This window comes from Taeniopygia guttata, chromosome 8 (genome assembly GCF_048771995.1).
Source record: "Taeniopygia guttata chromosome 8, bTaeGut7.mat, whole genome shotgun sequence".
NCBI classification, from domain to species: domain Eukaryota; kingdom Metazoa; phylum Chordata; class Aves; order Passeriformes; family Estrildidae; genus Taeniopygia; species Taeniopygia guttata.
Genome location: NC_133033.1, coordinates 14,875,021 through 14,902,500, shown reverse-complemented (window position 1 = coordinate 14,902,500; position 27,480 = coordinate 14,875,021). Strand labels below are relative to the sequence as shown.

The 27,480-nt window shown below is 43.4% G+C and overlaps 1 protein-coding gene and 1 long non-coding RNA gene across 8 annotated transcripts in view; one reads left to right on the top strand and one right to left on the bottom strand.

The window, feature by feature from the left end:
- LOC140684668 (uncharacterized) overlaps positions 1–20,647 on the top strand; it is a 26,671-nt gene extending 6,024 nt beyond the window's left edge. For 2 of the 6 annotated variants that reach the window (XR_012057272.1, XR_012057271.1), the window contains 2 exons: positions 1–3,523; positions 6,190–10,428. The exon at positions 1–3,523 is cut by the window's left edge. This is a non-coding gene — a long non-coding RNA (uncharacterized lncRNA). Of the gene's footprint in view, positions 3,524–6,189; positions 10,429–17,297; positions 17,852–20,075 lie in introns of those variants that run through there. The other 4 variants (XR_012057276.1, XR_012057275.1, XR_012057274.1 and 1 more) reach the window with 4 other exon arrangements.
- Positions 10,030–26,572, bottom strand: LMO4 (LIM domain only 4). 2 transcript variants are annotated; one of them, XM_002195801.7, is made up of 5 exons: positions 24,875–25,601; positions 22,310–22,548; positions 15,425–15,521; positions 14,915–15,070; positions 10,030–10,776 (listed from the first exon to the last, which is right to left on the bottom strand). In XM_002195801.7, exons 2-5 carry the CDS (start codon positions 22,543–22,545, stop codon positions 10,768–10,770), a joined length of 498 nt encoding a protein of 165 aa, XP_002195837.1. In that variant the 5' UTR covers positions 22,546–22,548; positions 24,875–25,601; the 3' UTR covers positions 10,030–10,767. The 2 variants fall into 2 exon arrangements, with proteins under 2 accessions (XP_002195837.1, XP_072789187.1); XM_072933086.1 differs by lacking the exon at positions 10,030–10,776 and adding an exon at positions 26,375–26,572 and having other exon boundaries at positions 13,439–15,070; positions 24,875–25,013.
- Positions 26,573–27,480: the final 908 nt, after the last annotated feature.

Sequence of the window (27,480 nt, the reverse complement as noted above, 5' to 3'; positions counted from 1 at the left end):
GCAGCCTGCTCACAACACATGCCTGAGGGTGTTCCCAGATCAGGGCTAGTGTGGGATGGATCTGTCCCGAGAGGGAGGAAGGGACCCATGTATAATCAGGAGATTCACCATCATGGGATGGCAGGAAGCATATCTTTATGTCATCCTCGGTAGGTTTCCAGGAGATGGGGTGGTGTGAACCCTGCCTTGGAGACCACTGGATGAGTCCTCCTTCCCAGTGCTGGGTGTGCTCCTCCCTGCTGGCCAGGACACTGAGGAGCCCCAGTGTGTGGGTGAGTTGCACTGCCCTTCCTCCAGCACTTCCTCCCAGCCCCTCCCCACCAATAAAAGAGTGTTGAGAGTGTGGGGGATCTACAATATTTATAGCTGGGGGTGTTCATGGTGCCAATGAGATGCCAGTGGCATCTCTGCTTTTCTGAAGTTGCTCTTCAGCTAAATCAATTTCCACTTTGCCAAAGTGGCAAGTTCTTGTGAAGCTCTGGATCGGCATGGCTGAAGGTAGTCTGACCCACTTCTGCTGAACTGGAACTGATTCAGTAAAAACAGGTCAGGTCACTATGAGCTGCCCCAAGCCCTGCATGAGTGCCAGCTCCCAGCCACGTTAGCATTCCAGCTGAATCCGTTTGAACGTGAGTCCTTGGAGCAGGATGACACACAAGCAAGGCTGAGCCAGGCATTGGGATGAAGGAGAATGGAAGAAGAAATTAACATTTAGAAAAATGACCATTTTGGGAAGTGCTTGAAACTGACACTAAACAAGAAAATAAAATTAAACCAGCAGGTAGGTTTTCTACTCACTGACCTTGGGTTGTGGCTCAAGATAGTGGTTGGAAAGACCTATGAATGCAAAAAAAAGAGGTGTGGAATCAGCCTGGTTTGTGCTTTAAATCACAATGTAGAAATATGGAGATGCTCATGCTATGGCTAATCATATCCAAAGAAGTCTTTTGCTAGCCCAAAGTAATACACAGTGAAGCTGGGCAGGTGAGGTTAAAATATCCACTTGCCAATTATTTGCTGTGAATATTTGCTGAATAATAGGTCTGTTGTGTTATTCATGTTGTTATAAACATCTTAGAAGGCAAAAATTATTTAGAAGAAATGTCAAAAAAAGAGCCTGTCTCTCTGTAACACTGACAAGCATGTCTTTGCCCTTCTCCACAGCTCCTCCAGCAATCAGTGGAACTATTAATTAACCTGAGGCAGTCCCTGGCCTATTGCAAGCATGGCAAGATCCATGCAAGAGGGCAGATATGAAGGAAGATACAGGACTCACATTCCAGCAAAGATGTCTACAGAGGGATGTGCTTCCCTCTAAGGAGCCATCAGGTCCCACTGGCACTGCTGCCTTCTAAAATGGATGTTCTTCAGCCTGCATCACTCATCCATAGGACGCAGCTCTTTTCATACCATCTTCCCCACACAGGGCTGAGGTTCCTATGGAAATACTGTCTGTCTGTCTGTCTGCCAGTGGTCCTACCTGTGCCTGTGGTGGGTGCTGAGTCTCAGGTGAGCTACAGGCCACCGTGTTAAATGCACTCCCATACCAGTGGTAAGCAATCACAGCACACCAGTTTGGACAACCATGTGTTCTCACTGAGCCCTGTTGCACTGTGCAGTAATTAAAAAGTCATGAGTCCTATTTAAATATAGGGCATTCTGTCCTAAACCTTTGAGTGCCCGTGGGTGTGAGTAGGCTCATTCTCCAAGGATGTTCTCTGGTCTGTATACATGCACCAGCTTCATCAAAAGGATGTAGGAAATGCCAGATCCAGATATATAGATTCCACTTTAAAAAAAAAAAAAAAAAAAAAGCAGTCCAGGGATGGCAAAAATTAATAGTAATGAGCTAATTACTATACCAGCTGCCTACAAAGAGGGGTCCTGTAGGCAGACTCCTTCTGCTCATTTGCCTGCTGGTTAAACCACCTCTCCAGAAATTATAAAGCAAAACTTTTTTCCCTTTATAAACATCTATCAGCATCACCTTAATATGGCCCACAGCACCAACACTGCCTAGCTTTTAAGTTCTCAGAATGCAGCCAGAATCTCCCCTAGCACATTATAACACATTTTACTGGTTTGAGCAGGGTAGAACGCAGCCATCTCCTCAAATGAATGGCTGGTGAGCTCCAGCAGCCCCTGCACGAGGCTGGGCTCACCATCTGTGTTCCTGCACACGTCCGAAGCCCGTTCACAAGTGCCAGCCCTTTGAACAGCCAGCCTGTTTTTCTGATTGATTCACTTTTTAATGAACTGGGAATGCCTGTGAACTTAAACCCTGACACCTCCACCTCCCTGCCTTCCTAGCCATCCCTGCAGCAATGTACTGATTATATTTCAAGTTATTATGGGATTAATACAGCTGCCCCCAGTGTCTCTTTCCCCTGAACTCCATCAATAAAAGTTGTGTCCTAGTCTTACTCTGGTTAGTTCAGTTTCTTCCTGAATCTCTCCCTGTAACCTGTGGTGTGTCAGCAAGGCTGTCTCGTATCAGCCCTTCAAAGCTGCCAACACTGCTGGTGTTTAAAACCTACTTGTGTCACGGCCTTGCATAAGCTTTGTGTATTTAAGAGGACATCTTGAGCTTTGCTATGCACCACATCAGCTCTCTAAGTGGGTAGCACATACTTAGTAGTATTGAAAATAATGAAATAAGATAATCCACCAAAAAACTTGAATAGATTGTGCCAGTGTCAACTTTCTTTGAATACACAGTAGAGCTATAAAAAAGTACTTTATGCAGGCAAGTCAGCACAAGAGAAAAAATAAGATGGGGGGAGCAAAAGGCCTGTACGCAGCAGAGTAAGGTTTTTCACTGACAGCATTTCTTTATACAGTACAAGTTTTAGGTTTACTTTTCTTGTTTGTTTATAGGTTGGGGGTTCCCCCACCCCCCCAGAAATATTAGTTTTTAAAAACATCATTAAAAATGTAATTAACTGGCTTATTCTTTGGAATGTGTACAGCTGTTTACAAAAGAATTGCCACACAAGCTGCCACCTTTGACTGTGTTGAAGCAGGGAGTGATGTACTTGTTTACAGCTGTGCATCAATTTCACAATATATTTAGTTTTGGTACAAGTTACATATAAAATTCTTACTGAGTTTAATGTTGCAGCAAATAACACATACAGTAAGTGAGTAGGATTTATCACTGGCTGTAATGTCATTGTACATATTCAAAATATATATGGTAAAAGATATATACACATGCACATGCAAACAAAATGGAAATATATTTAGTTTAAGAACTGATGAATTGTGCTTGCTTTCATTATTCTCATCTTGTACATAGGAGAACAGAGATCAAGCACATCCATGCAAAGGGTGGCTGGTTGGGATCACATCTGTGAAGCAGCACAGTCACCAAGGAGCAGGTTGGAGAAGAAACAGCACTTTTGTACCCATGGCATGAGACAGGGGGGCCCTCAGGAGTCAGAAACCCGCTGTGGTTGGTGGGATATAAACAAACCCCATGGAGAACCAAGATGCTCCCACAAAGCATAAAATATCTCTCCAGGTAAAAAATCTTCCCCCAAGATGTTTTATTCAAGCTTTTTTCTTAAAGAAGGAAGTGGTAATTTTCACCTTTAAATTCTGTTTTCTTTTTCTCCCCCCTGTTTGGTCTCTCCCATAAACACAGAGGCCAGAAGGCTATGCTTAAATAATTCATCTACAAATTTGCAATATCTTTTTGAACTATAGCAATTAAACGGAAAATAGAAAAATCAGCTCAGCATCCTGTTTGGATGTAATTAAAGGTATAATCTGTTCCATTTGAATACTTCAGTGCTTACCCTTCTTAAAACAACAAATAAGAATAGTAGCTCATTTGCAATATGCTTTTTTTTCAAGTCAGCTAAAAAGACTAACTGATGAAGCAAGAATAATAATTTTTAAATGTGGCATAAGCACAAAAATACCAACTACAGCTTTCAAATGATTGCTGCAGATCTCAAGTGCGATGAGAGTTAAGTAACAAGGGGTATAAGCTTTATGGCAAAACATGAAGTCTTCCACTGTTTGGTATCAGCATCTTGCTATGGCTGATATAATTACCTATCAAATACATCAGTAGAATGAATATCAGACAATATCCAAAAATATGTAAGTGGGATGCATATCAGCTCAGTCTTTTAGGGGCCGTTTGATCTTAACGTTTTTTTCTAAGAATAAAAGACAAATACTGCATTCGTTGGCCCTTTGTTTTCTACAAGCAACTGAAGATTTTACAGAACAATAAAGTTAGCCTATTAATGGCTGGCTTATGAGTTTTAGCTGGATTTTTACCCTCCTACAGGACATTTCTTCACTGCTCAAAGAAATTGAAGTCAGGTGTAAAGTTAATATCTGCCTTGTTCATTTATTCATACTGTAAGCAATCAAGATTTCCCCAAATCACAGGGCAATCTCTTGCCTGTTGAGAATTAATATAGGCCCCGTTCTCTGTAGTTTAACAAAACAACTGGCATAGGTTCAATGGAAGCAATGATTATTCTGAGAAGTTATGGTGGACCACAGAAGTTGTTACTGAGAACCTTGCTCATAAGATCCCCTAAGAGGAAAAGTATATGGATATTTCAAAATGTAATTAACAGCATATTCCAACAATGTGAGAAAGAAACATCATCTGGTTTAGCTGCAGAGGAATTTGACTGCACAGGGAGAGCTTTGGCTTGTTCAGCAGCCACCACTAGGAGCAAAGGACATGATGGGCAGCAGAGGGGACCCCTCACCAGAGCTGGGAAAGGTGGCAGGGCAGCTCTGGCTGTGGGGGCTCCTTTCATGCTGCCCATGTCACTGTGCCTGGCAGCACAGTGCCCTCCTCATGGGCAGCTTCACTGGGGCCAGCACCCAGCCAGGAAGAACAACCTTTTTTAAAAGTTTCATTTTCTCTCCACTATACTCACTCAAAAAAAAATTATTTTGGGGCAGGCATGTCTCATGCCTAACTTTGGCCTTAATGCTACAGTTTGTAGGACTGTTTTAAGAATATTGTTGAGGGTTTTTGTTTTGATTTTGGTTTTTTAAAGGTAAATACATAGCAGCAAATAAAAGCAATTCTAAAAAGCAAAACATTATCTTTTTTAAACATTTTGATAATAAAAAAAGCAATTTTCAAGCTTTAGCATTTGTAGGCTCAGGTGAATAATGTAGCAGAGAACTGATTTAAGAAGATAAAATGATCACAAAAATGTAAGAGCAATATTACATACAGGAACAAAATAGCAAAATTGTCTACAAGGTCTCCGATATGACAGTGAATATGAGAGAACTTTTCAGCTTACATTTTCTGAAAGTTAGCACCTATTAAAATTTTCTGCCTTCCTGGGGTGCATGCTCTGCTGTTTGAAAGCCGAGGCCCTTTTCAGGACCTCAGGGGCCTGAGCCCCCTCAGAGCCTTCCTCAATACTGCCCTTCTTCAGGGGCCTGCAGTGCACAAGCTACAGGTGAGTGGGGTAAAAAAAGCCTCTGCTGAGCCACCCCCAACTACCCCTTTTTGTCCTATTGCCTCCCCCTCTGAACTATGCAGCCTCCTGCACACTTTTCTGTGAGCTTAATGCTAGAACTACTGTGAAAAGAAACACAACAACAGAACTCATTAAAAAATACCCACAGAGGAAGGAAAAAAAAATTCCTCAACACAGTAGCTCTGTCTGCAGTAAACAGGGCTCTTTTCAGGCCTCGGGCTCAGACATAAGACCACTCTACCAGGGTGAATGAATTACTGTCAGCTGGGCCATTTTCACTTAGGTCTAAACACAGGCATTTTACCTGCCATTTGCCAGGAGCCAAGAGCTGCTCAGGTGGCATTTGTTATCCATGTGCCACATGACCAGCAAACCTGCAGCAGTTTCCCCAGGAGCAATCCCCCACCCCATGGGTCACACTGCAGGACCCCAGCCTTCACCCCCACAAGGAACATCTCTCAGAGATGAGAACCAGTGCCTAAATGAAGCAATGCTTATCTCATGCATGCCACAGGTGTGATGTCATCCCCTCTGGCACAGGAACCAGGATGTCTACAGCCTCCACTATACAAAAATGCAGGAACTAAAGTTAACGTGTCTCAGATTTTGTTATAATATGGTGATAATTAAAAAACAAAATTACCACTACAAAGTTAATTCCTCTCTGAGTTCTTACAAACAAGTTTTTAATTTGCACCAAAAATTTACATTTCAGATTTCAAGTCAACCAGGAATGGTACAAGCTTGGTCAGGGACTCCAGGCTGGTGAGTTCTGCAAGGCCTAGGGGCAGGAGCACTGTGGCTTCCCCAGAATATCACAAACATACAGTTGCCAGCAAACCCCAGGTGCACACAGGTAAGCCCATCAGATTGCTTTAATCTTTCATCCCTTGTATGAGCGTGAAAATAATCACCGTGTCAGATAAACTTCTGCTTTTTATTAAAAAAAAAACCAAAAAAACAAACCTGTAAGGTAATTGATTGCTTTCTTCTAGTCTTTTATTAGTTATGATTAAGGAGCTATAGTAGTCCTGTTTACACAGCTCTAACAAGTCAGGACCTGCAGAACGTTATTGGCTTGGGGCCCACAACTTGCTGTCCATTCTCAACAGAATCAATCTGGAGCTGAAAACATCCCCGTAGGAAGCGTACACATCTCTGCTTATACAGGAACAGAAACAGCAATAACTTCAGGTCCTGTAAGCTGCAAGTTCAACTTACAGAGATGAGCCCTGACTTGTCATCGCTCTCAGCATGTTGGTGATGAGATCAGAGCCCTTCACCAAGGACTCATACTTCCAGCTTGACAAGGGACAGAGGTGGGCATGTTACACCTCACTGTTACTCACCTCTCCAACTGCAGCAAGGAATCGAGAGCTCCTCTGTCTAACATGCAGTCACAGCACTGCCAATCTAAAATGGCCGATCAGTAATACTTTAATTGCAGTTTCATAGAAACAAATTGCTATTTAATTGCAACAAGCTTGTCTGTGGTTTAGCTGGACTGACAATAGGCATACACCTGGTAGTAACAGTAACAAGCAGCAAGGAGGGTTATCTGGTACTGCATGTACAGGAGTCTCAGGCAGTGCCATCAAACCCAGAACACAATTTCACACTAATTAAATGTAATACCTGAAAAAAATGTATATACATAAATTTCCTAATCTCAATTTGATTTTTTATTGTAATAGAGCTGTTCAGAATAGATACTTGCAAAAAGCTGCACACTTCACATACAACTACCAGCAAAATACTTTGACAAAAGATTTAAATTGAAATGATCTTTTGAAATCACAGAATCGTGTTGGAAAAGACCTCCGAGATCATCGAGTTAAACTGAACACCATCATGTCAACCAGACTGTGGCACTCAGTGCCACGTCCAGTCTTTCCTTAAATACCTCCAGAATCAGTAACTCCACTGTCTTGATAGCAAGGCACACTCTGCTACTGTGTGAGTTTCGGGGTTTTTTAGTATTTACCCTAAAGTTAGGTAATACAATTTTTATCGGTGTTAACTAACAGGGAAAAAGGAAGACAAACTCAGTGTGGTTAATATTCTGAAGATGTGACTTAATTTCATAGGCTTCATTTTGTTAAGACATTCTCATTTTATATTTCATAAGATACTGCATAACCTGTTAAAATATTTAAAGATAAATCATGTAGGACTGAAAAGACAGTATCTTGTTGCAAACAGAATTTGGTTTGGAAAGGCTTAATGTCCCACTGCCTGCCAGGATGCGTAAATCTCATAACTAGACAGCTGGATAGGTAAAAACATTAAACCCATTTAGAGGGCAATCTTTTTACAAAATTGTTTCATTAATAAGAGTGACAATTTATATGATTGAGATGTTTAGATGCAGTATAGACAGAGCATTTTATCCAGGTTCATGAGGATGATTTCAGATTAGTAATATTTCCTTTGAGTCTTTTTTTAACAGCATTCAGTTTTGAAAGGGAAGCTCTTACTGAATGATTATTTGACTTTTCAGCAGCACTAAATGCAGAAGTTGTATTTCAGCCTCAGTTCAGCAAATACATGTGATAAAAGGTGAACAAGTATGTTTTTCTTTACAGAGCTCCTTAAAAATAAAGTGATTTTTCACATAAGGACAAATTTAAGTGTATCCAGTAGCCTTCTGCCCACACCTACCATCCCCATTACAGCCTGTTTCATTGTGTGAAATGCCTCTGGTTTCAAGAAAGTGTTTTACCTAAAGCAAGAATACTACTGAAATATGTTCTATTGTATATTCATAGCTCCATTAGTCCTCCTGCAATTTAGCACATCAAAGCAAAGGCTTCATCACTTGCATGTGGATTATGCTAACATGAGTGACATTTGTAATCTTATAGGTCTGCAACTTAAGAAATGCTTTTAAAGTAAGCTATTAAATAGGTAGCTGTGCTTTACAAATGAGTCATATAATAGTTTATTTAAAGCTGTTAATGAACTTCAACCTCTACATCACTAAATGCTATACTACATTTCTTACTAGAAGTTATTAGCCATCTTCTTAGCACTTCTAGGTTATATTGGACAACCAAAAATCTGTACATGTTAAATTTAAACACTGTACCTTGAGTGCTTATACTAAAAGAATATAAAAAGATGTCTACAGTTTCACTAATACTTGAATTCTATATTCATATGACTTCAAGTGTCTCTTCAAAGATACTGAAGCAGCACAATTTGTAGGACTCTGAAGACTTTAATGCCAGATCAAAAAGCTTAGAAACTTATTTAAAATACCCACAAAGTGCATTTAATTAAAAGTGATACATAGTGTCAGCCATTTATGTTGTGCTTTATATGTTATGCAAGTAGATTTTTGTCTTTACTGTCTTTTCTCTGAAACTGGGCTTCCTCAAGCACTGGCATGGTAGAAGAAAAAATTCAGCAGCCCTCCAATATACTAGACATCATGAAGTAGAATCTGAAACAAAAGTGTCTGCTGTTGGATGTTTAGACAGGTAAGTCTATAAATCAGCTTTTTGTGTTATTGGCATCACAACAAAAATAAGTCAAGCTCACTCCATAACCAAGCAACTGAGCAGTGAACACCTTCCAAAAAACAGAATTAAACAAAATATTGGTGTGTTATGAATGTATTTGTTTCCTATAAAAGTAGATTATTTCTTAATATTGATTTGCTTTGGCAAAGGCAATCAGCAAGGAATCAGCAAAGACAGATTCGTTGCTTGCAGGTTCCTGACTGAGGGCTTCCTTGGCAGCCACAGATCCATGTAACTATTCTTGCTAAAAACATGAAAAGTCAGATTTTTTTTCTCAAAAGTGTTCTGCACAGATCTACCACTGATGGGAAGCTGATGGGAAAAACATGCAAAATGAAGCTGTTCCCTTTGTAAGCTTAGAAGCAGCTCTGTTGCTTTGTGGAGAGGCGTTTTTTGTTTGTTTGCTTTCAGAAAACAGATCATATTTTGAGATCAGCTAGTTCTCAGAAACAGCCTAGGAAACAGGTTTTTCTTTCCTTAAGATTATCAGTGTTGAAAAGTTAAAGTCTCTCACCCCAGCAAACACAACTTTATGTTGTTCAGATCAGAATAGCTATTGTATTCCTTTTCATGAATACTCAATTCTAGTGCTCAGCATGAGGTACAGACCTTTCATTGGCTTTTATTTTTTTGACCTCTTATGGTATATTCATACCCTCTTATGCTTGCATGCTCAGAGACACAGGCACATCCTTAAAACAGAAGGAACTGGAAAGAAAGAGACCACAGTACCTCTGTGTGTGCTGTAATTCACTGCAATGGGAATTATCATGTACTTGTTATTACCAGAATTAAGACTCTCCATGAAAAAAAAATTTTTTTGAAGTAGTACTTGTTATCCTTGCCACAAGTAACATGGTCAAGAAGTTTAGCAGAGTCTTTCTTGGCATAAGACAAAAGAAAAAATCCAAACCAAAAATCTACTTTTAAAGGTAATTGACAATTAAGGTAACGACTATGTAAGATGAAGTTGCAGAATGTTTTGAATGCAATTAAAAAAAAAAAAAAGGCAAAGCTTCTAAAACCCATACTCTGTTTTGTTTTACTTTTTATTATTTAAATACACCATACTAGAGCAAATGTCTCTGAAAATATCACAAATAAAAGATTTTTCTTCATTCAGCAAATTAGAAGTAGGTGAAAATTTCTACACAGTAGCTGCTAGGAGCCTGACTTTTTTTTTTTTTCTTTTTTCTTTTTGCCATGGGAAGTAGCAACATTAGGACAAAAACACTTACATGCATACATACATTGTATTTTACAGAGATACAATAAAAGTGTTTGTGATAGAATATCACAAAAGCCACATCTTTATCTCATGTTCAGTTTGATTGAAACACATTTCCTTACAACACTTAAATATACAAAGAGCAAATAGAATGTTGTTAAGGTAAAACACAGGGTACAAACTGGCCAGTGCCCTGCTAATTGTTAATGAGGGTAGAAAGCAGATTTCAATGCTTCTTTTAATTAGCTTCATTAGTCATATTCCCCACCCACCCCCCCCAAGATGTCCTCCGGTGGATCTTTTTTCATTTTCTCTACAGTCTCCCATTAGCCCAGGTTCATGGAGTCCTTAATGTTCATATTCAGTCATTTTAATACACCAATAAATGTGGGAAGGGCAATCAAGAATAAAGAAGGTGCAATGGTATGGAGCTGGCATTGATGCTAGCTACAAAGGTGACTTGTCTACTTGGAGACATGGGATCCATCTGTGATGAACAAAATTTGAGATGAAGGCACGCATTCTGCATTACTCTGACCTTTTAGCAGACCTGTAAGAAATAAAAATGGGTATCTTAGCTAAATTTGAGATACATGACTGCTTTTGTTTTTCCCTATTCACTAATCTCTTTTTTATTAGACTACTTTCTAACTGTGACTTGATTAAGGCTTTCTACACTGTCCATTCATACTGCTAACGTTTCAACTTTAAACAGCAGAAAGCAAACATTTTTCACAGTTTCAATACTAAAGAAAGCAGACATGAAAAAAAGACTACAACAAGAAATGCGTACTTTCTGGTAACAAATCATACAGTGAATAAGGTGGATTTTCTGGGCCCTGTTTGAAAGGGAAGAACCATTATGCCATGCCTTTGAAGAAGCGAGTAATATGATCTTGTAATTGGAAGGAACAGTCTGTAAAGCAAATATGAAGTACAGCCAATATCCTCCCAAGGCAACTTTGGTTAATATGCTGCATTGCACAAGAGCTAAATATAGATATTTCAGGATTCCCCCCCTCCCATTTAAATTCCTCATCTGGTTAGTTAATGTTACATAAACATTTTAATATATGAAGTCAAACATGCTTTCATATGGGTGTTAATGAATTGTCATAATTAAAAGTGTCTAACTCAATAAAAATCTAAACTTTCATGGATTATATGGAATGCTCATCCATAGTCTTCAAATGCAATCTGTTTGCAATTACCAAAATGAAATAATATATATTAGATTTTTATGGCTTTTAAATGACATTTTGTGCTTCCCAGGAAGTTCTTTTCTCACCCTTTCTCTAAGTTACTAAAAGCCTGAGGTCTATTAGTAACTGCAACCCCCCACTTTCAAGCTAATTAAAGTAGTAGAAGCTTGGAGGTTTAATTCCCCAGAGCCGAAGCTCAGTGTGAGAAAGGTAATTTGTCTGTCCAGAACAAAGATTAGGGAGCAGCCAGCAAGCATATTTAATAAATGAGCATCAAATATCTTCTACTATGGACACAGACAACACCAATTATGTAACTACAAGGGAATTGTTGAGTGATATGTAAACTAGAAGATTTTTAAGATCTTCTCTAAGAGATGTAATGTAACTCATACTTTATTTAAAAGTATAGAAGGTGAAGACAAACATTTGTTACAAACACTGCCAACCAGTGGAAAACTTACACTTTCAGTAGGTGGTAATGCTGCTGCAAACAAGAAATACTACAGGAATACTACCAGTACAAAAAAAGCAGAGAGAATTCTTGACAATACAGCCCCTTCAAATGAAATGGCACACAGGACATCACAAACTAAGTTTACACTCGGCAGGCAAGCAGTACTGAGTTTAGAGAAAACAGGGGTTTTTAAACTACGGGGAAGTGATGGGAAGTTATAATTTACATGTGTGAATTGCCTCAGGGAGGCAAAAGGCAGGAATGGCAAACATCCCTGCCTTTGTCTCCTTAAAAAAACCTCCAAGTTTTTAAACCAAAATCGGCCATGCAGCCTTTCCTGCCTGCACTGGTCACCTGTAAACTGCAGTGAGACAAGAGTAAGTTCATCACTGTCACCTCCATATGCGTAACAAAATGTGCTTTAATGCTGGGAGTGTCTCAATCTCTTTGGTTAAATAAAAAAAAAAAAACAAACACAAACCCTGTGGATATTCTGCTATCTCTGTAATCTCTAGTGATAGAATAACATGGAAAATGATTGATCTGTAATGTTTAATAAAAGGTATCTGTTACAGCCAACTGTGTTACAGTGGAAGAATATTTTTAATCAGTGGCCCTAAAGCATGCAGCTTCTGGGAAAACATCTCTGATGTTAAAATCTTTACACTGTTAAAAAAGCAAAATATAAAACTATTAAAAAATATAAAATATAAAAAATATATGAAAATATATGTAACACTCTTAGCAACTGTCCCTGTAGCTTCCACAGTTCCAGAAACCTGACAAATACATGAATTATCAACTTATCTCTTTAACTGTGTTTGTTATGGTGCTCTGCAATTCCCTTAGAAAAACAGTAGGAGAAGTTAGAACAATTTCTAGAGATATTGTATTATAAAGAAAAAAACCTCTCAAACTTGTGTCCCCTCAACTTCTCCCCAACAGCTGCTCATGTGCCTCAGCCCTGGCTGCAGCAATGCCACTACCAGTCAGTGACAGGAGCCAGCAACAACTGCTCTCACCACTCTTGCATTTAGCTCCCACCAGGTACCTACAGTCACGAGCTCTGCAAGCCCAGTCCCGTTTTACTTCTCTTTTCCATGTTCTATGTTCCTCATCATGTCTGCTGCTTTTATTGCAACTAAATCATTTTTATGTTTTGCTAAGGCAGAGAAAGAAACTGATAAAACTAAATGACAATTTAGACACCTATTTGAAGTTACATTAAACTTTACATTCGTAGAAGACAAGTGGATAAACCACTCTCAGAATGGTAAACCTTTTACTGCAATGTATAAAGATGAATGGTTTTACCTATATTTTAAAACGGGATACCTATAAATATTCATTTAACTGAATCACTGCTAGCTAGTCTATATTACAGATTTGTTTCATTAAAATTCACAACAGTATAAATCTATGAATCTTTAACTGTATTTGTACTTCCTTGAGAAGAGGCTGCACATTCTCTTCCAATCTTAATTATCTTTGTTCTGCCTAACTATGTAGCATTTTTGTACTCAATTCTCTCATCACCTCAATTGACAAATTAAGTAAATAAAAAAGGTCCATGCTTTATTTTGATGTAATTACATTCACTGTATAAGACTTGAAAGAATACTTAAAATTAATCAGTAAATTTATGCACAGAAAAAAAAAAAGCAAACACAGATATTGAAATGTAGCAATACAACCAGAAAAAAAAAAAGTAAAATAAAGAACAGTTTCTGTTTTCTCGGACATAGTTCTCCACTGACTAAAAGCACTACAAAATACACTGCACACTACAGAATAGATCAGCCTAGCATTTGTCCCAGATTTTATTTTAATCTTCTGAATTCCTACTTGCAGATAGATGTTATTTTTTGTGATCCTTACAGACATTAATGAAGTTCCTATTGTAAATCTATAAAGAATTACCAACTGAAGTGTGCACTTTTTGTTTCATTGCAATAACTCAGTGCTGTGTGATTGCCTGGGTTAATGATGAAAAAGTCAAATATACTATCAGAGCTGATGGAAAAATCTATCACCAATCTGAAATTAAAATTCATCTGTGGTCAATAAGATTTAATATCCATGCAAGTGGCGCTGTAAAGAGTAAATGAATCAATGTCATCAATACATAATCAGTATGAAATATGATGTGAATAAAATTATGTGCAAGAGTCATACATCCACTCTTTTCTGGACCAGGGTGGAATGAACAGTCTCTTAACTCAAGGTTGACAGTAATTGTTACAAATTAGGCACAGCAGTTATCAAAATGCACTCACTTGCATAGCTTTAGGACTGATTAAGAAGATTAAAATACATCTAAAACTATCTAGTTTCAGAGTTACAAGACAACTGTTGATCAGAATTTTTTTTTTCTTTTTCTTCACTCTATGATCTGTACAATCATTATTTACTCATTTAGCTAGAAACCAAAACTATCAACCACAGAGCTACAGAATCTCTAGTTGAGAGAGAAATTAGTGTCACGGAACAGTACGTAAATAGCATTTTGGTTTTAAAATCTGAGTTATGACACACAAAACAGGCAAGAAAATACTTCTGAAAGAGTACCCCAGCATGCTTCCTCAACTAAAATCTTAATATTTAAATAAAATACATTTAGTCCAGGAACCTTCTCTTCACAAAGCATTTATTTCCATATTAAAGGACCTAGTTTTCCTCCCTCGGAAACCTGCTCTCTTGTAGCCCTTAATTTCAATATTATAAAATAATAAAATACTTCTCTTTCTTAAAAGTTTGTATTAATGCATGCTCTCCATTTTGCTTTGTACATAAGGAGTTCAACACCTGTACAGATGCACGTGCCCAAACCAAAATAAACTGACTCACCCTCTATGTCATATTTAAAAGGTTACTATTTTCTCCCCAAACCCAGTGCCTCGATAACTTAAAGTAAGTTCAGCTACTTAAAGGTCTCTTTGCAGGGGCAGGGAATGTCCACTATTAGCATGAAAAGAAATTGATCTTCATTTAGCTCTAAGAAAGCTTATTAGTAATTGTGGAGTATTCACCTTCTGGTCTGGCAGTAGTGGATTACTCTGAAGTGAATTCAAATGGCCATTGATGAGAGCTGTAGGTCTATCATGTTCACAAAATAAACTGCCATTGATGTAGTGAAACCGATCTCCGGGGACCAGGCGATTCCGGCAGGTAGAGCATGTAAAACACTGGGAAAGGAAAGAGACAGCAATGAAACTACAGCACAAATTAAGTATGCTGCAGGTTTGAAAATTACACTTCAGAGACTGCAAGTGCAGTTGAGATATGGAGCTGCTTGGTTTCTAGTATCTCCAAATATGGCATTAGTCCTATCTGTTGGGACTATGCAGTACATAACTCAAGCAGAATTTTACCGATTACGAGGGAACAAAGCTACGCAATAAGCAAAGCTTTATAACAGATACTCCTTCTTCTAGTTATTATTTTGCATTTCATTCATAAGCAGATGCAGTTTTACACTAAAGAGGCATGGCAATACTAATCAGCTGCTAAAAACGAAAGTACACAGAAAAACCCCTCACCTTAAGATGATAGACATTGCCCTGTGCCCTCATGACCAGCTCACTAGCAGGAATGGACTGTCCACAGGCACTGCAAGCACCACTATTTCCAAATAACCTGAAACAGAGGTGATGATCATGAATAATTTAATACACAGAAGGCTCTAGGCATTTTTGCACATCACTGCCACGGTTTATTACACAACTATTTTAGACTTCTGACCCCCGTCTTCCAACTTGCTTAGGTTTCATAATACGAAAAAGTTTATTTTTGTGTAACAACTAGTAGCTTCACCTTACCTTGGATGTGGTTACACAGGATTTAATCAGAAATATTGACTTACACCTCTAGAAACACAAACAATTCTGTACTACACACATTTTATCAGATTACTGGGTTCATCATAAAAAAAAGATACAATTCATGACTGGAGTTTAAATGCATTGTGTCCTTGAAATTATATGAAGAACTCTTTTGTACTTTAATCATATCTTGAGATATGAGTCATCAAAAGGGTTAAGAGGATTTGATTGTATATCTAAGAAGACATCATGCTCAGTGTATTGAAACTCCAGTAAACCTCCATCAGTGCAGAGTTTCCATTAGAAACTCTCTGCTATCCAGGTTGATATATAATGTGTATGGGTTAACCTTTTCAATCATGGTGTCAACACTTTAGATTTGCCTCTGCTCATCTCTTTCATCCTAACCTTCTCTCTCTCTTGATAATGAAATGCTTGCTCCAACTTCCCTCTATCTGCTCCTGAGTCCACAATTTAGATTACTTCATCTCTGCTAGCAACAAACTGAATGAAATTTCGATTTGAGCAGAAAGTAATTTACCGGGATCTGGACCCATTTGTCATCATATCTCTCTGGGTGTTTGCTGTATCACTGCAGTTTTCCTATGCAATCAAATGAGACCACAACATCTGCCATTGGGGGGGGGCACACGCAGTGGGGGGAGGGGGGAATAGGCAGAAGAGTGGTGAAGAAAAATATATACATAATTCTTCAAATCCATTTAAAGGCACAATGCATCGATTCAAAATATAATACAGTAATGATTATTGAGTTCTACTTTTACAGGCTGCCTTAGCTAGAATTAGAAAAACCTTTATTTGCTTTTGCACGAGTCTCTAATAGACACAAATATTTATAAAGACTACCACAATTCATTTTGCAGTAAAAAAGGAAATTTAACTAGCTGGCAGGGTCACAGACCCACTTTTCTGTGCGATGTAAAACACAGCAATAGGATTTACAAATTAGCGTATTGGTGTCATAATAAATATTAATATTTGCATCTCCTTCCTGTCCAAATAAAGTCATAAAATTCCGTTCGTGTCAACCTAGGACACACATTACAACAGAATACCCATAATCTGAATGATTGCAGTGTGCCTCTGTATAAAAATAATTGCTTTGAATTTTCAGAATCCGAGCTTGCAGAGGAGGCTTGTCATGTTCAAACTACTAATTTGCTGTCGCCACTTTATTGAAAATAGCCTGTAAGTTGTTATTAAATGTATCGACTGAACGACAGAGAGAGTAGTAAAACTGCCCCTTAAGATGGCTTTTAATAGGAAGCTGAGAAACAAATTTTGCAGCAGCATCGATTTGAAGAGTTCAATCAAAACTCCATTTCAAAACTAATTAGTCTGAGATCCACGACACATTGACACGTTCTTGCAGAATCACAGCGGTTACAAAGGGAAAGCTGAACTAACACATTGTCAAGACCTCCCCGCCAAAGGGACTAAACTGCCTGCAAACTAAAGGTCCATTATTGGGGCATCTTCCAAACCAGGACCAGTTCAGAATAGGTACATGATATACCGAGGTTACTTCACAGCATTTCAACATGCACTTTTCTTCCTTCATCATTACTAGGAATGACGTTGGCACTAGAGATGGTGCACGGGAAGGACTGTGAGAGGAGGCAGAAAGGCGCTGCTACGCTTCTAGAGCAATGATCCAACAATCCCGAGTAAGGAGATGGCAGCAAGGGCATTGCTGCTTAGAAGGGTAAAGATGGACAGATGACATCAGTTGTCCAGGAGAATCTGAACGTGGTGAGCTGTCTCTCACAACCCCCCTCTACCCCCTGTACAACTGCACCACCCAACTAAAAACACGGCTTTCAGAATGCGGATCTCATTGCACTACTTGTCTTCATTAAGCATTCGTTATACTATTCTCTCTGAACTAGAGGGGTCCCACACCTTGAATGTCTGTGAATTTTAATAATGGGAGTCAAACTAATCCCGAGGCTTTCCACACATCTTAAGTTTTCCCCAGGCGTGCTCCCAGAACAACTCTACTTTGGAAAGCCACTTCAGCTGAATTTCCTGTTAAAATTCCTAAAAATTACTTACAAACTCAGAATGCCTTTCTGCTGCTTATTATTATTTACCAACAAAATTAAACTTATTTTTCCATCTCTACTGTTATGAATGGTTTTGTTCTGTAATGCCATTAATAGGAAGAAGTTTTAGCTTTTAAAAAAAATGTTATTTCTCCTTACCAGCAAAGGAAGTCTTCCACATTAACTATTCTTTACTGAAAAAGTTGTTTTGCATGGTTTCTGGGAAGCTGGAGAGCTAATTATCTAACCAGGGGGACTGTCCAGGACAGTATTTGATTTAAAAGGCTTGAGGCTTTAGGTGCTCAATTAAGTAGCTATCGGTCTCAGACTGGACTTTAATGGGCTCTTTTCTCTTTAACTGCAGCAATGGGTAGAGATACCCCAGGTCAGGCTAATTAAAGCCAGGGGACTCTTTAATTGTGATGACAGAATTGGTTTCAGTTTCCTCTTTGGGTCCTCAGTCCAAGAAGGTCATTAATATTTCAACATTTGGGCAATGCAATCAATCACAAACATCAAGAGGTTCCCTTTACGGACAAGGCAGCTCTTCTACACTTAGCAGCATTTTACTGAGCCACCTTAAATTAACTACTGTGTGGTTCCAACGCAGCATTCCCCACACCCCCAAATGCTTCTAGTTTTTTTGGGTGGTTTTTGTTTTTTTTTTTTTTTTTTTTGCTGGTGGGTTTTTTTTTCAGAACTTTCTGTAGGAGAGTGGGAATGAAAGCAGCAAGAAATCTTCTCAACCCAGTTTCCCATCTTGCTGCTCAAAATTCAGAATCAGCAGAAACACATCTCTAGCAACTTGTACTAGCAAAGTAAGGTTCCACTGCTTTCAAAATCGTGGAGATAGATTTAAGCACTCTGATTCTTGCATGACACCGTGCACATTTGTGTCCACATACACATATCCAAGCCCTAGCAAAGAGAAATGCACATCCAGACCTACTGATCCAGAAAGAATCAGTGTTTTTGTACATTCCCCACATTTAATCTAAATTCTGCACCAGCTATATTAAATGTAACAAAGAAAGGCAACACAGAAATTATGCCTGAAGCCAAGTCCATTAAAGGTACTTCAGAATAACTAGAGACCAAGCACCTTAAAAGCACCAGAAGCTATTGATACTTAAAAGGGGGGCTGTGCATAATGGCAAGTGCTGCATTAGAGAAGAGGAAGAAAAAAAAAGGGAAAAAAAAAACCAGCCAAATTACGCTTGGTTAATTCAGAGTAACAGATCTGCCCCCAAGTGAATTGGAGGCCTTGAATTAATTCTGTTATGACAAATCAAGATAAACGTTCCCCCTAAATTGCATGCGATTTAATTAATTTTTGAGATCCTGTTTTTTTTTTTTTTTCCTAGCTAATAGTTCACATGCTCCTGTGCTGTCATTGTGCTTGAGTGGGCAGACTTCAAAGTGATATTAAATAACCAACTATTAGATTTACCTAGCACGTCCTATTGGAAAAGTGCCATTTAATTACCTAGCCTGTTCAATTAAAGGGACAGCATTCCCTGAATATAGCAGCTTGCCGCTGATTACCAGGGAAATGAACTGGCTGCCCGCGGCCCCTCCCCGCAGCGGCCTCAGTGCGGCGCGCCCGCTCCGGCCGACCCCCGCCCCGGGCCCGCGCCCCCGCTGCGCTGAGCCGAGCGGAGCGCCCGCCCGGGGAGGGGCGCCGGGCGCTGCCCTTTTACAAGGCGCCCGGGCTGCCTTCCCCTCTCCCCCTTCCCCACCACTCCCTGCTCTCTCTTAGAGGCCAATTTTGTTAATTAAATGTTTTGTTTGCGACGCGGCTCTCATTCATTTCGGACACGTCATTCCGAGCAGATCTAAGCCAGCGACCAGATCTCATTAGATAAAACCCATCAGAACTAAGAGAAAATGGAGGAGACACTAATTAAAGCTTTTAATTGTGCGGATTCGCTGCCACGCTGTTGCTTTATCTGGCATCTCAAGGTTGGGAGGGCTGCGCTCCACTCCTCTCCCTGAGCGCGCAGCTCGCCATGGGGAGGGAGGGGAACGGACCGGGGTTTTCACCTCCCTCTTTTCCCAGGAACCTTGGCCTTCAATGAAAGCTGCAGCTGGAGCTCTACGGCCAATTTGTTTTCGGGATTTGGTGGGGGGAGAGGGAGGGAAAGGGGAGCGTTGTGTTGTTTAAACAACAAAAAACCCCACATACAGCCTGAGACAGCTAAAAAGCTGATTAATAAATGGCCCTGTGGTCTTGGCCCGAAGGAGTCAAGTCCCTTTCACCTGGCGCCTGCCGGGCCAATCAATCCTCTCTCCCATTTTGCCAGTGGTGTCCAGCGGGCCCCGCATCTCCGGCTGAGAACTGTGCCCGTGGCTCTTGCCTGGGGAAGAGAACGCGCCGCCGGAAAACGAAGAGGGGAGAAGGATGGTAGAGAGGAACTGGAGAGACTCGCTGTCAGCGGCATTGCCTCCACAACCAAATGTCACCATTTCGAACACTACAAGGGCGAGGGCTTAGCGCTTGCCAGCGTGACCCACGAGGTAGCCTGCAAAGTCCATTTCCAGCAAGAAAGCTCCAAGTTAACTCAGCCCTGGCAGTGCCAGGCCATCCTACCCCACCTTGAGTGTACAGTGTCCGGTTCAAGTTTCAGCAAGCATCTGTCAGAGTTATTTTTGCAAGTCAAATTACACAGATGTAAAGAGAAGTCAGGAGACCGGACAAGGAGATCAATTCAAACCCCTCATCTGATAAAGCATCCTATTCATAATTGCCTACATTAAAATAAACAAGTATTAATTTTTGGCAACACAAAACCAGAGGACTGCGATAAGCTTGCCTGAACTTGCCTCTGGGACACAGTGGACGCATCTTCTCTTTTTAATTAGTAGCAATCAGACATGAGGGTTTGTTTGATGGTGTTGGTCAAGTGATGAATCTCTACTATTCAGTGCATCTCAACAGTAGTGTCAATTTTCCCACTTCAAACAAGACTCTTTCCCTAACGCTGTTCTGCTCTATTTAATTACTATTCTGCCAGACTTAGGCTTGCTGCTTAGGATGATGACCAAAAAGCACCATTGTGCACCCACAATGTGCTGATTTTTTTACCATTTCTCTCTAAAAATACCTCTGAAACTAGCAAAGCTAAGGCTTCAATTCCTTGGGCATAGCAGAGGACCCACTTAACATACTTAACTACATGAATCCACCGCCACGTACCAGGTCAGAGACTGCACTATCAGAGTAACCAAATCTTAACTAGGAGGTCCCTGTGCACAATCTGCATCTTCTCAAACCTGAGTTTTCCAACATAACCAAACTTGTAACATTTGATGGCTGCTTTTGGTAGGTTATTTTTTTTCTTCAGAAATTAAAAAAAGTGGAGCATCTTGGCCATCAGAAAGAAGGGAAATCCTGGGTTAACTCTTGACATTTACTATTAATGAGGAGCCAGAAGCGTTTAAACAGAACACAATTTGTTTTAACTAAGCTTTTCTATGATGCTGGGAAGGTATGGGGCTTTTTTGTTGTTTTTTTTAATTACTGAATGTTGAAACAGAACACCTCCTTGAAGCATTCATGTGCATCAGTCTATCAAACCATTTACTCAAATTAAATGTGTAATCCTTCAAAATGCCTCCTTTTAAATTAATGAGTTTAAGTAGCTTGAGTTCACCTGAAAAGATCGTACGGGCACCTGACCTCATGAATTCTATTAATTATATTGGAAAATTGTTGGAAGGGATACTCTGCATAATCTTACTGTACCCCAACAGATGTGAGATTAGTGAGGCTTAGTTCCCCCTACCCAAATCTGTGGCATTTAAAGCAAAGAGCTTCAAAAGAGGAAGAGATAAGAAATAAAGGGCAAGAGCATATACCTCCTCTGCTATCTCCTGCATTGTCTACACTGGAAGTTAAGAGAAATATCGGTTCAAAGCTTCTCTGTAACAATGCTGAGACAAACATCATACCACTGTTTTTTGGCTGTAAGTAGAATCCATGGCCCTCCAACTGATGGTTAATCAGCGCTTTCACAAGGAGAATAGAAAATGAGTCATTCTGTTTCCACTCAAAGGAGTTTAAAGGTGCTTATGTAAATATCATAATTAATCAGATACTAAAGGCAGGCATTTCATTATTTAACACCTCTGCCAAAGCCTTATTTAAACCCTACGATTTTAACATTTACTGTTCAGATATGCACACTTCTCCTTCAACACTACAACAAAGCAGATTAATTTAGCCTCTCTGATTGCTGTTTATTTTTAGTTAGGACTTGTTTTGTGCTGACAAACCACTTTAAAGTTACAGTCGTCGTTCAGCCCCCCGCCCCCCCCAACTCTTTCCTCCACTTGGCAGTCGCAACTCGCCCTGGGCTAGGTGCTAACATCCGCACCCGCACGTCTCTCCCTCCTAATGAAGGAGCCATCCTGAGCCAGCCTACCCCTCTGCCCTGCAGACACCCACCACGAGAAATAAAGGCGGGGGCGGGGAGGAAAAGAAAACTGAAGGAGAAAAGGGGGAAAGCTGTCTTCACCAGCCTGGCCGTCGCCTCACCTGATGTAGTCGTTTCTGCAGAGAATCATCCCGCTCTTGGTGTAGCAGGAGGTGCCGATGTCCCCCAGCTGGGCCTGGCAGCAGGAGCACTTGAGGCAGCGGCTGTGCCAGTAGCTGTCCATGGCGTAGAGCAGGAAGCGGTCGGCGATCTTCCCCCCGCAGCCGGCGCACCTCTTCCAGGAGAGGGAGCCCGCCGAGACCGGGGGCGGCTGCGCGCTGCCGCCGGGGTTCACCATGGCCTGCGCGGAGAGAGGGGCGGGGGCGGGTCAGCGCCGGGCCGGGGCAGCGCCGAGCGGGGCCAGCGCCGAGCGGGGCCGGGCCGGGCCGGGCCGGGCCGGGCCAGCGGCGAGCGGAGCCAGCACCGAGCGGGCCGGGCCGGGCCAGCGCCGAGCGGGGCAGCGCCGAGCGGGGCAGCGCCGAGCGGGCCGGGCCGGGCCGGGCCGCGGGCAGGGGCGCGGCCGCGCAGCTGGCGGGAGCGGCGGGAGCGGGGCGCAGAGCGAGCGCAGCCGCCGCCCCCCCGCTCCGGGCTTGTGCAGCTGCAGCTCGCAAGTCAGGAACAGTCCCGGGGTTTGTTTTGCTTATGAAAAAAAGTGTGTAAAGAGTGGAGGGGGAGAAAAAAAAAGTTGTGAAACTGGTTTTTCAGTCTAGGAGAGGCTCTGCAGGCTCGGGGCGGTAACGAGGGGCTCGGACTGGCCCTCGAGGCCTTGAGATTTTATTTTCTGTAGTTTAATTTTGGAGAACTAAAAACATCCCAAGAAAACACTCCAGATTGAGGACACTGGCCCGAATAATAGATCATTGAACTTTAGGACGCCTGTTAACTTCCTACACAAACATACTCAACTTTTGTCTCGCTAATCTGCCCTTGATCAGCAGTTTAAATGCTAAAGCTTTGTTACTAAAAAAAAAAAAAAAAAAAAAGAAGAAAAAAAAGTTTACCGACCCTAGGAAAGCAGTAATGAAGTGCATCGCACCGGCTGCGGTTACTCCGGCCGCCCCCGAAACTGCTACTAAGGGCATTTTTCACTTTCTAATAAATGCTTTATGCAAGCAGGACAACCGAGAGATAATATAGGAATCAATTCATAAAGCTTACTCTAAACCGATTAATTTGTTGCCTTCAATCCAGGGTCCAATAAACTCCCGGTGTTCCTCTAGTCACTTATACTATAAAAAGATCAAGTTATTTACTGCCAATTAAGCAGCATGTTTTGTCTTTGTCCTTTGTAAGCCGTATGTGCTCATGCCGAGGCATCTGGCTATCTGCTAAGGACCTTCAGACTGATACGTCCAGAGCAGCGAGGACGAACTTTTCCTGACACTGGCCCAACTCGGCTGCAGGAGGAGAACTGAGGCCTATTTAAACACACATTTCCTCAGAAAGAGTACCTGGAGGTATGTCCAGTGACCGCACAATAAACCAGGAGAACTGCACCAATTAAGCTGTAACAAAAACCCCGAGACTTTGGAAAGAAAACCACTCTAAAAGCCATTAGCATTGCATTTATCCGAACGCATCGTGTACCTTTATGTAAATTGATTTCTGATGCATTTGTTCAAGGAATTGCCTTTTGTTACAGTTTCCAGCTACAGCCTAATGAATCTGCATTTCCTGCTCCGAGTCTTTAAACCGTTTTCCTATGCTTTAAATCACTTCGGATTTCTTAAAAGAAAGAAAAAGGCCCCATGCCACCACCTTAACCTGTCTTTGTCGAAGACAAATATGTATAAATATAAAATGGGAAACGTTACACTGAGAAAACCATCCAGTAACCCCATTAAGCTAAAGCTCTTAAGGACAAGCAATACCTTAATGCTGATTAAATCTAAAAAGATGAATCAAGAGGACTGACCAGAAAGTGACTCCCTTGATAACTAAGGACGGGCCCTCATCAAGTTTCATTTAGAGTTGGGGGGGGAAAGCTTTTAACTTAAATAGGCTTACTCTAGTAATTACAGAGCCAAGCAATTTTGGTCCTGGGATAGGAGTCAGTGAAATAGAAAGCAGAGCTAGAAGCTAGAGGCAAAATACCCCCCTTTTAACAGCGTCTCTGGCGCTTTTTTAATGGAGACCAAGGGAGGGACAAGCGGAGAGCTGGAAATTTGTAGTACAAAAATGGATGCTTAATTCATGTCTTGGTTTTAATTAGGTGATTCACCGATTTTCTCCTGGATTGAAACAAAAGACTGTGTGTGGGGCAGGAAGGGAACCGGAGAGGAGAGAAATAGAGAGCTCACTTTGATCTTTTCTGCCACTGTTTCAGAACAGTGTTTACTACAGGGGAAGCGGGTGCCCCAGCCTCCCCCCACCCACCACCTCCCCCCCGTCCCCTCCATTCACAGCCGAGGCAGGCAGAGCCCTTTCCCGGCGGCAGCTGGGAAGGGGGGCAAGGGAAGGCGCTCCGGCGGCGGCCGCCAGGCTTTGTACGGGGGCCGCGACAATGCCCGGGGTCCGCGGCGCCCCGCTCCGCACCCCTGCGCCCGGCGGGCAGCGGGACGGCGGCGGCGGGCGGGCACCGCGCACACGAATGCTGCGAGACACGGGGGAGCGACCGCACTTCTTACCTGCTTCCCCTCTATATTGCAAAAGGCCGGGGAGCGCCGCTCGGGGTGCCTGAGGAGGTCTTCTCGCAAAGAAATAAGCACAGCGCTCGCCCTCTCGCCGGCTGGAGGGAGCCCTCCGCCCGGCAAGGGGCAGCCCAGGCTGGAAAAATATAGATATTGCTATGAGAGGCGTCTGCCCGGGTCCTTCCTCCAGCTCCCGCTTCCCGGGAGGGGAGCTGCAGAGCTCGGTCCCCGCCGCTGAGCCGCACACGCAGGGCGCCGCCGCCGCTCGATGCTGCAATCGCCGGGCAAGTTTGGCAATGTGGCTTCACTTTGTGCCGCTTCCCCCCCGCTCCCCCACCTCCGCCCCCTCTCCGGGCTGCGGCGGCTCCCGAGCCTCCCGCGGCGCGGAGCCGGCCGGCCGCGGCCCGCCGGAGCGCCTCGGCGGAGCGGGCGGGAGCCAGCGAGTTTGAGCGGGGCCGGGCGCGGAGCTGCTGCCGGGATCCTGCGGCGGCGGCGCTGGCGGGGTGCGGGGGGCGGCCCTTGTGCCCGTCTAAGCGTGAGGCTGCAAGTGCGTGTGTGCCCGCACGGTGCGCGTGTGCCCGCTGCCCTCACACATGTGTTACTGACAGAGCAGAATCCCAACTACACTCCGGCTCGGCGCCCTCGTCAGCCCGCCGCAGCCAATCCGCCCCCGGCTTGTTCAGGCGGAATAATAAAACCTGCCAATCCCCGGGAAGACAAAGGAATGAGTGAGAGGGGAGGGAGAAAAAAAAAAAAAAAAAAAAAAAAAAAAAAGAGAGAGGAAGGGAGGGGGCGAGGAGGAGGAGGGGAATGGAGAGGAAGGAGGGAGTCAGGTGGGCAGCCCTGGCCGCGCCGTCCGCCCGGCGCTGAGGGGAGGCGTGCGGCCGTGAGGGCAGCGTCCATCCCGCCTCGCCTCGCCCCGCCCGCCAGCTCCCGGCCGCCAGTTGAGAAACTTGGCGGCGAGGGGTCACCCCGGCTGTCCCCGAGGGCAGGCCCGCTCCGCCCGGGGAGCGATGTCCGTCGGAGCCTTTCCCGGCCTGCCGGGCTGGTGGAGGCGCCGAGGGGAGGCGCGGCCGCAGCAGCCGCTGGTTGCCGCCTTCGTGGCGCCCCCCGCTGCCGCGTCCGGCCCCGGTGCCCGCACCCTGTGCTGGGATCCCGCGCTGGAGCGGGAGAGGCGGCGACGAGCCGTGCCCGGCTGGCCCTGCGAGCAGAGGGGCCGCGTCGAGCCGCCGGGTGTCACACGTTCCTGCGGGAGCTGCGCTGCGGGACTCGGGCGGGCACGGCCCGCGGTGGCCGCCCCAGCGGAGGTTTCAGTGGGTTAAGCAGCCGCATTCGCAGTCGGCGGCCCCGCTCGTCAGCAGGGCAGACAGTTGCAGTTCTCAGGGAGAAGCCCTCAAATGCCCTCAGATTTGCCGGGGATGACGGCAAATCCGAAGAAGTAATGTTCAGTGGAGACACTTAAAACTGTGAAAAACCCACTACGTATTAACTGCATACCTGTGAGGCCTAAGTGCAGCACACAGGATAAGCAGAGCCGTGAATCGCTGGAGCACACCCCGGAATAACACAGTGCTCCGAAATGCGGGCGCTGTCCGCGGCGCAGCTCCGTGCCGGGCACAGGGGACTCGCACCCCGCTGTCACCCCGCGCACACGGCCGCGCTCCGTTCGCGGCGGCGGAGCCCCTCAGTGGCACACTGCCGGCATCTGCTGAAGGACAGAGAAACTTCGTAGCTGACGTAAGCAGCAGCCAATGCAGCGCTCGCTGGACGGCAGCAGCGCTCGGGCCCCGCTCGACGGGAGCCGCGGGCAGGGCAGGGCAGGGCGGCCCTGCCGCCCGCGGGCACGTTCGCTGCCTCGTCGAGTACGTGGTGATGGCAGCGTGACCGAGCTACGAGTCCATGAGCCCCCCCGATGTCCGAGACAACAAAATTAAACCTGCCCCTGCCAGCGGCTACCGTAGACGCGGTGCCCCGCACAGGTACAGCGAACTCTTCCCGGGAGCACCCCCCGAGCAGCGAGCGCCCGGCAGGAGCGCTGCCCGCCCGCCCGGGGACAGCCCGGCGCTGAGCCCGGCCCGGCCGGCGCAGCCCGGGCGCGCTTTAGCCACATCGCCACCTGGGGGGCTCCCGCAGCCCTGCAGCCCCGGCCTGCGCTGGGCGCGGAGCCGGGCGCCAGCCGTCAGTCAGAACTGAAAGGAAAATCGTCTACCTGGGAGAAATGTACCTGGGAAAGCGTAGGATAGCGAAGATATATTTTGATTCTAAATATATAGGAAATAAAATATCGACATTTGAATGGCACCACAGGTATGATTTAAACACAGGAGAAAATTCTATTTACATGTTTCTCCATAGACTGGGATATGTTGAGAGTCTGCTTAAAGCAGACTTGGGGAACTCATGGAAAGCTTCCACAGGGAAAGGGGAGAGGACCAGTGTTATGGTTAATTTTTTTTTTAGCATAGATCTATGAAATATATCATCTGGATGTAATCTCCATGTACATATTACATTTAAACGTATTCAGCAGTTTTAGATTTGTTATGTAGGATCTGGTACAATTTAAAATATATAAAGCAACAAGGCATGCTACAGATAATCAA

What these genes read in the sequence shown, in the direction of transcription:
- LMO4 (XM_072933086.1), bottom strand. Translation starts at nt 22,545, where the DNA reads ATGGTGAACCCCGGCGGCAGCGCGCAGCCGCCCCCGGTCTCGGCGGGC. An exon ending in TGCAGAAACGACTACATCAG is followed by an intron (nt 15,522 to 22,309) that starts GTGAGGCGACGG and finishes CCTCTGTTTCAG; the next exon opens with GTTATTTGGAAATAGTGGTG. An exon ending in GCAATGTCTATCATCTTAAG is followed by an intron (nt 15,071 to 15,424) that starts GTGAGGGGTTTT and finishes TTCCTTTCCCAG; the next exon opens with TGTTTTACATGCTCTACCTG.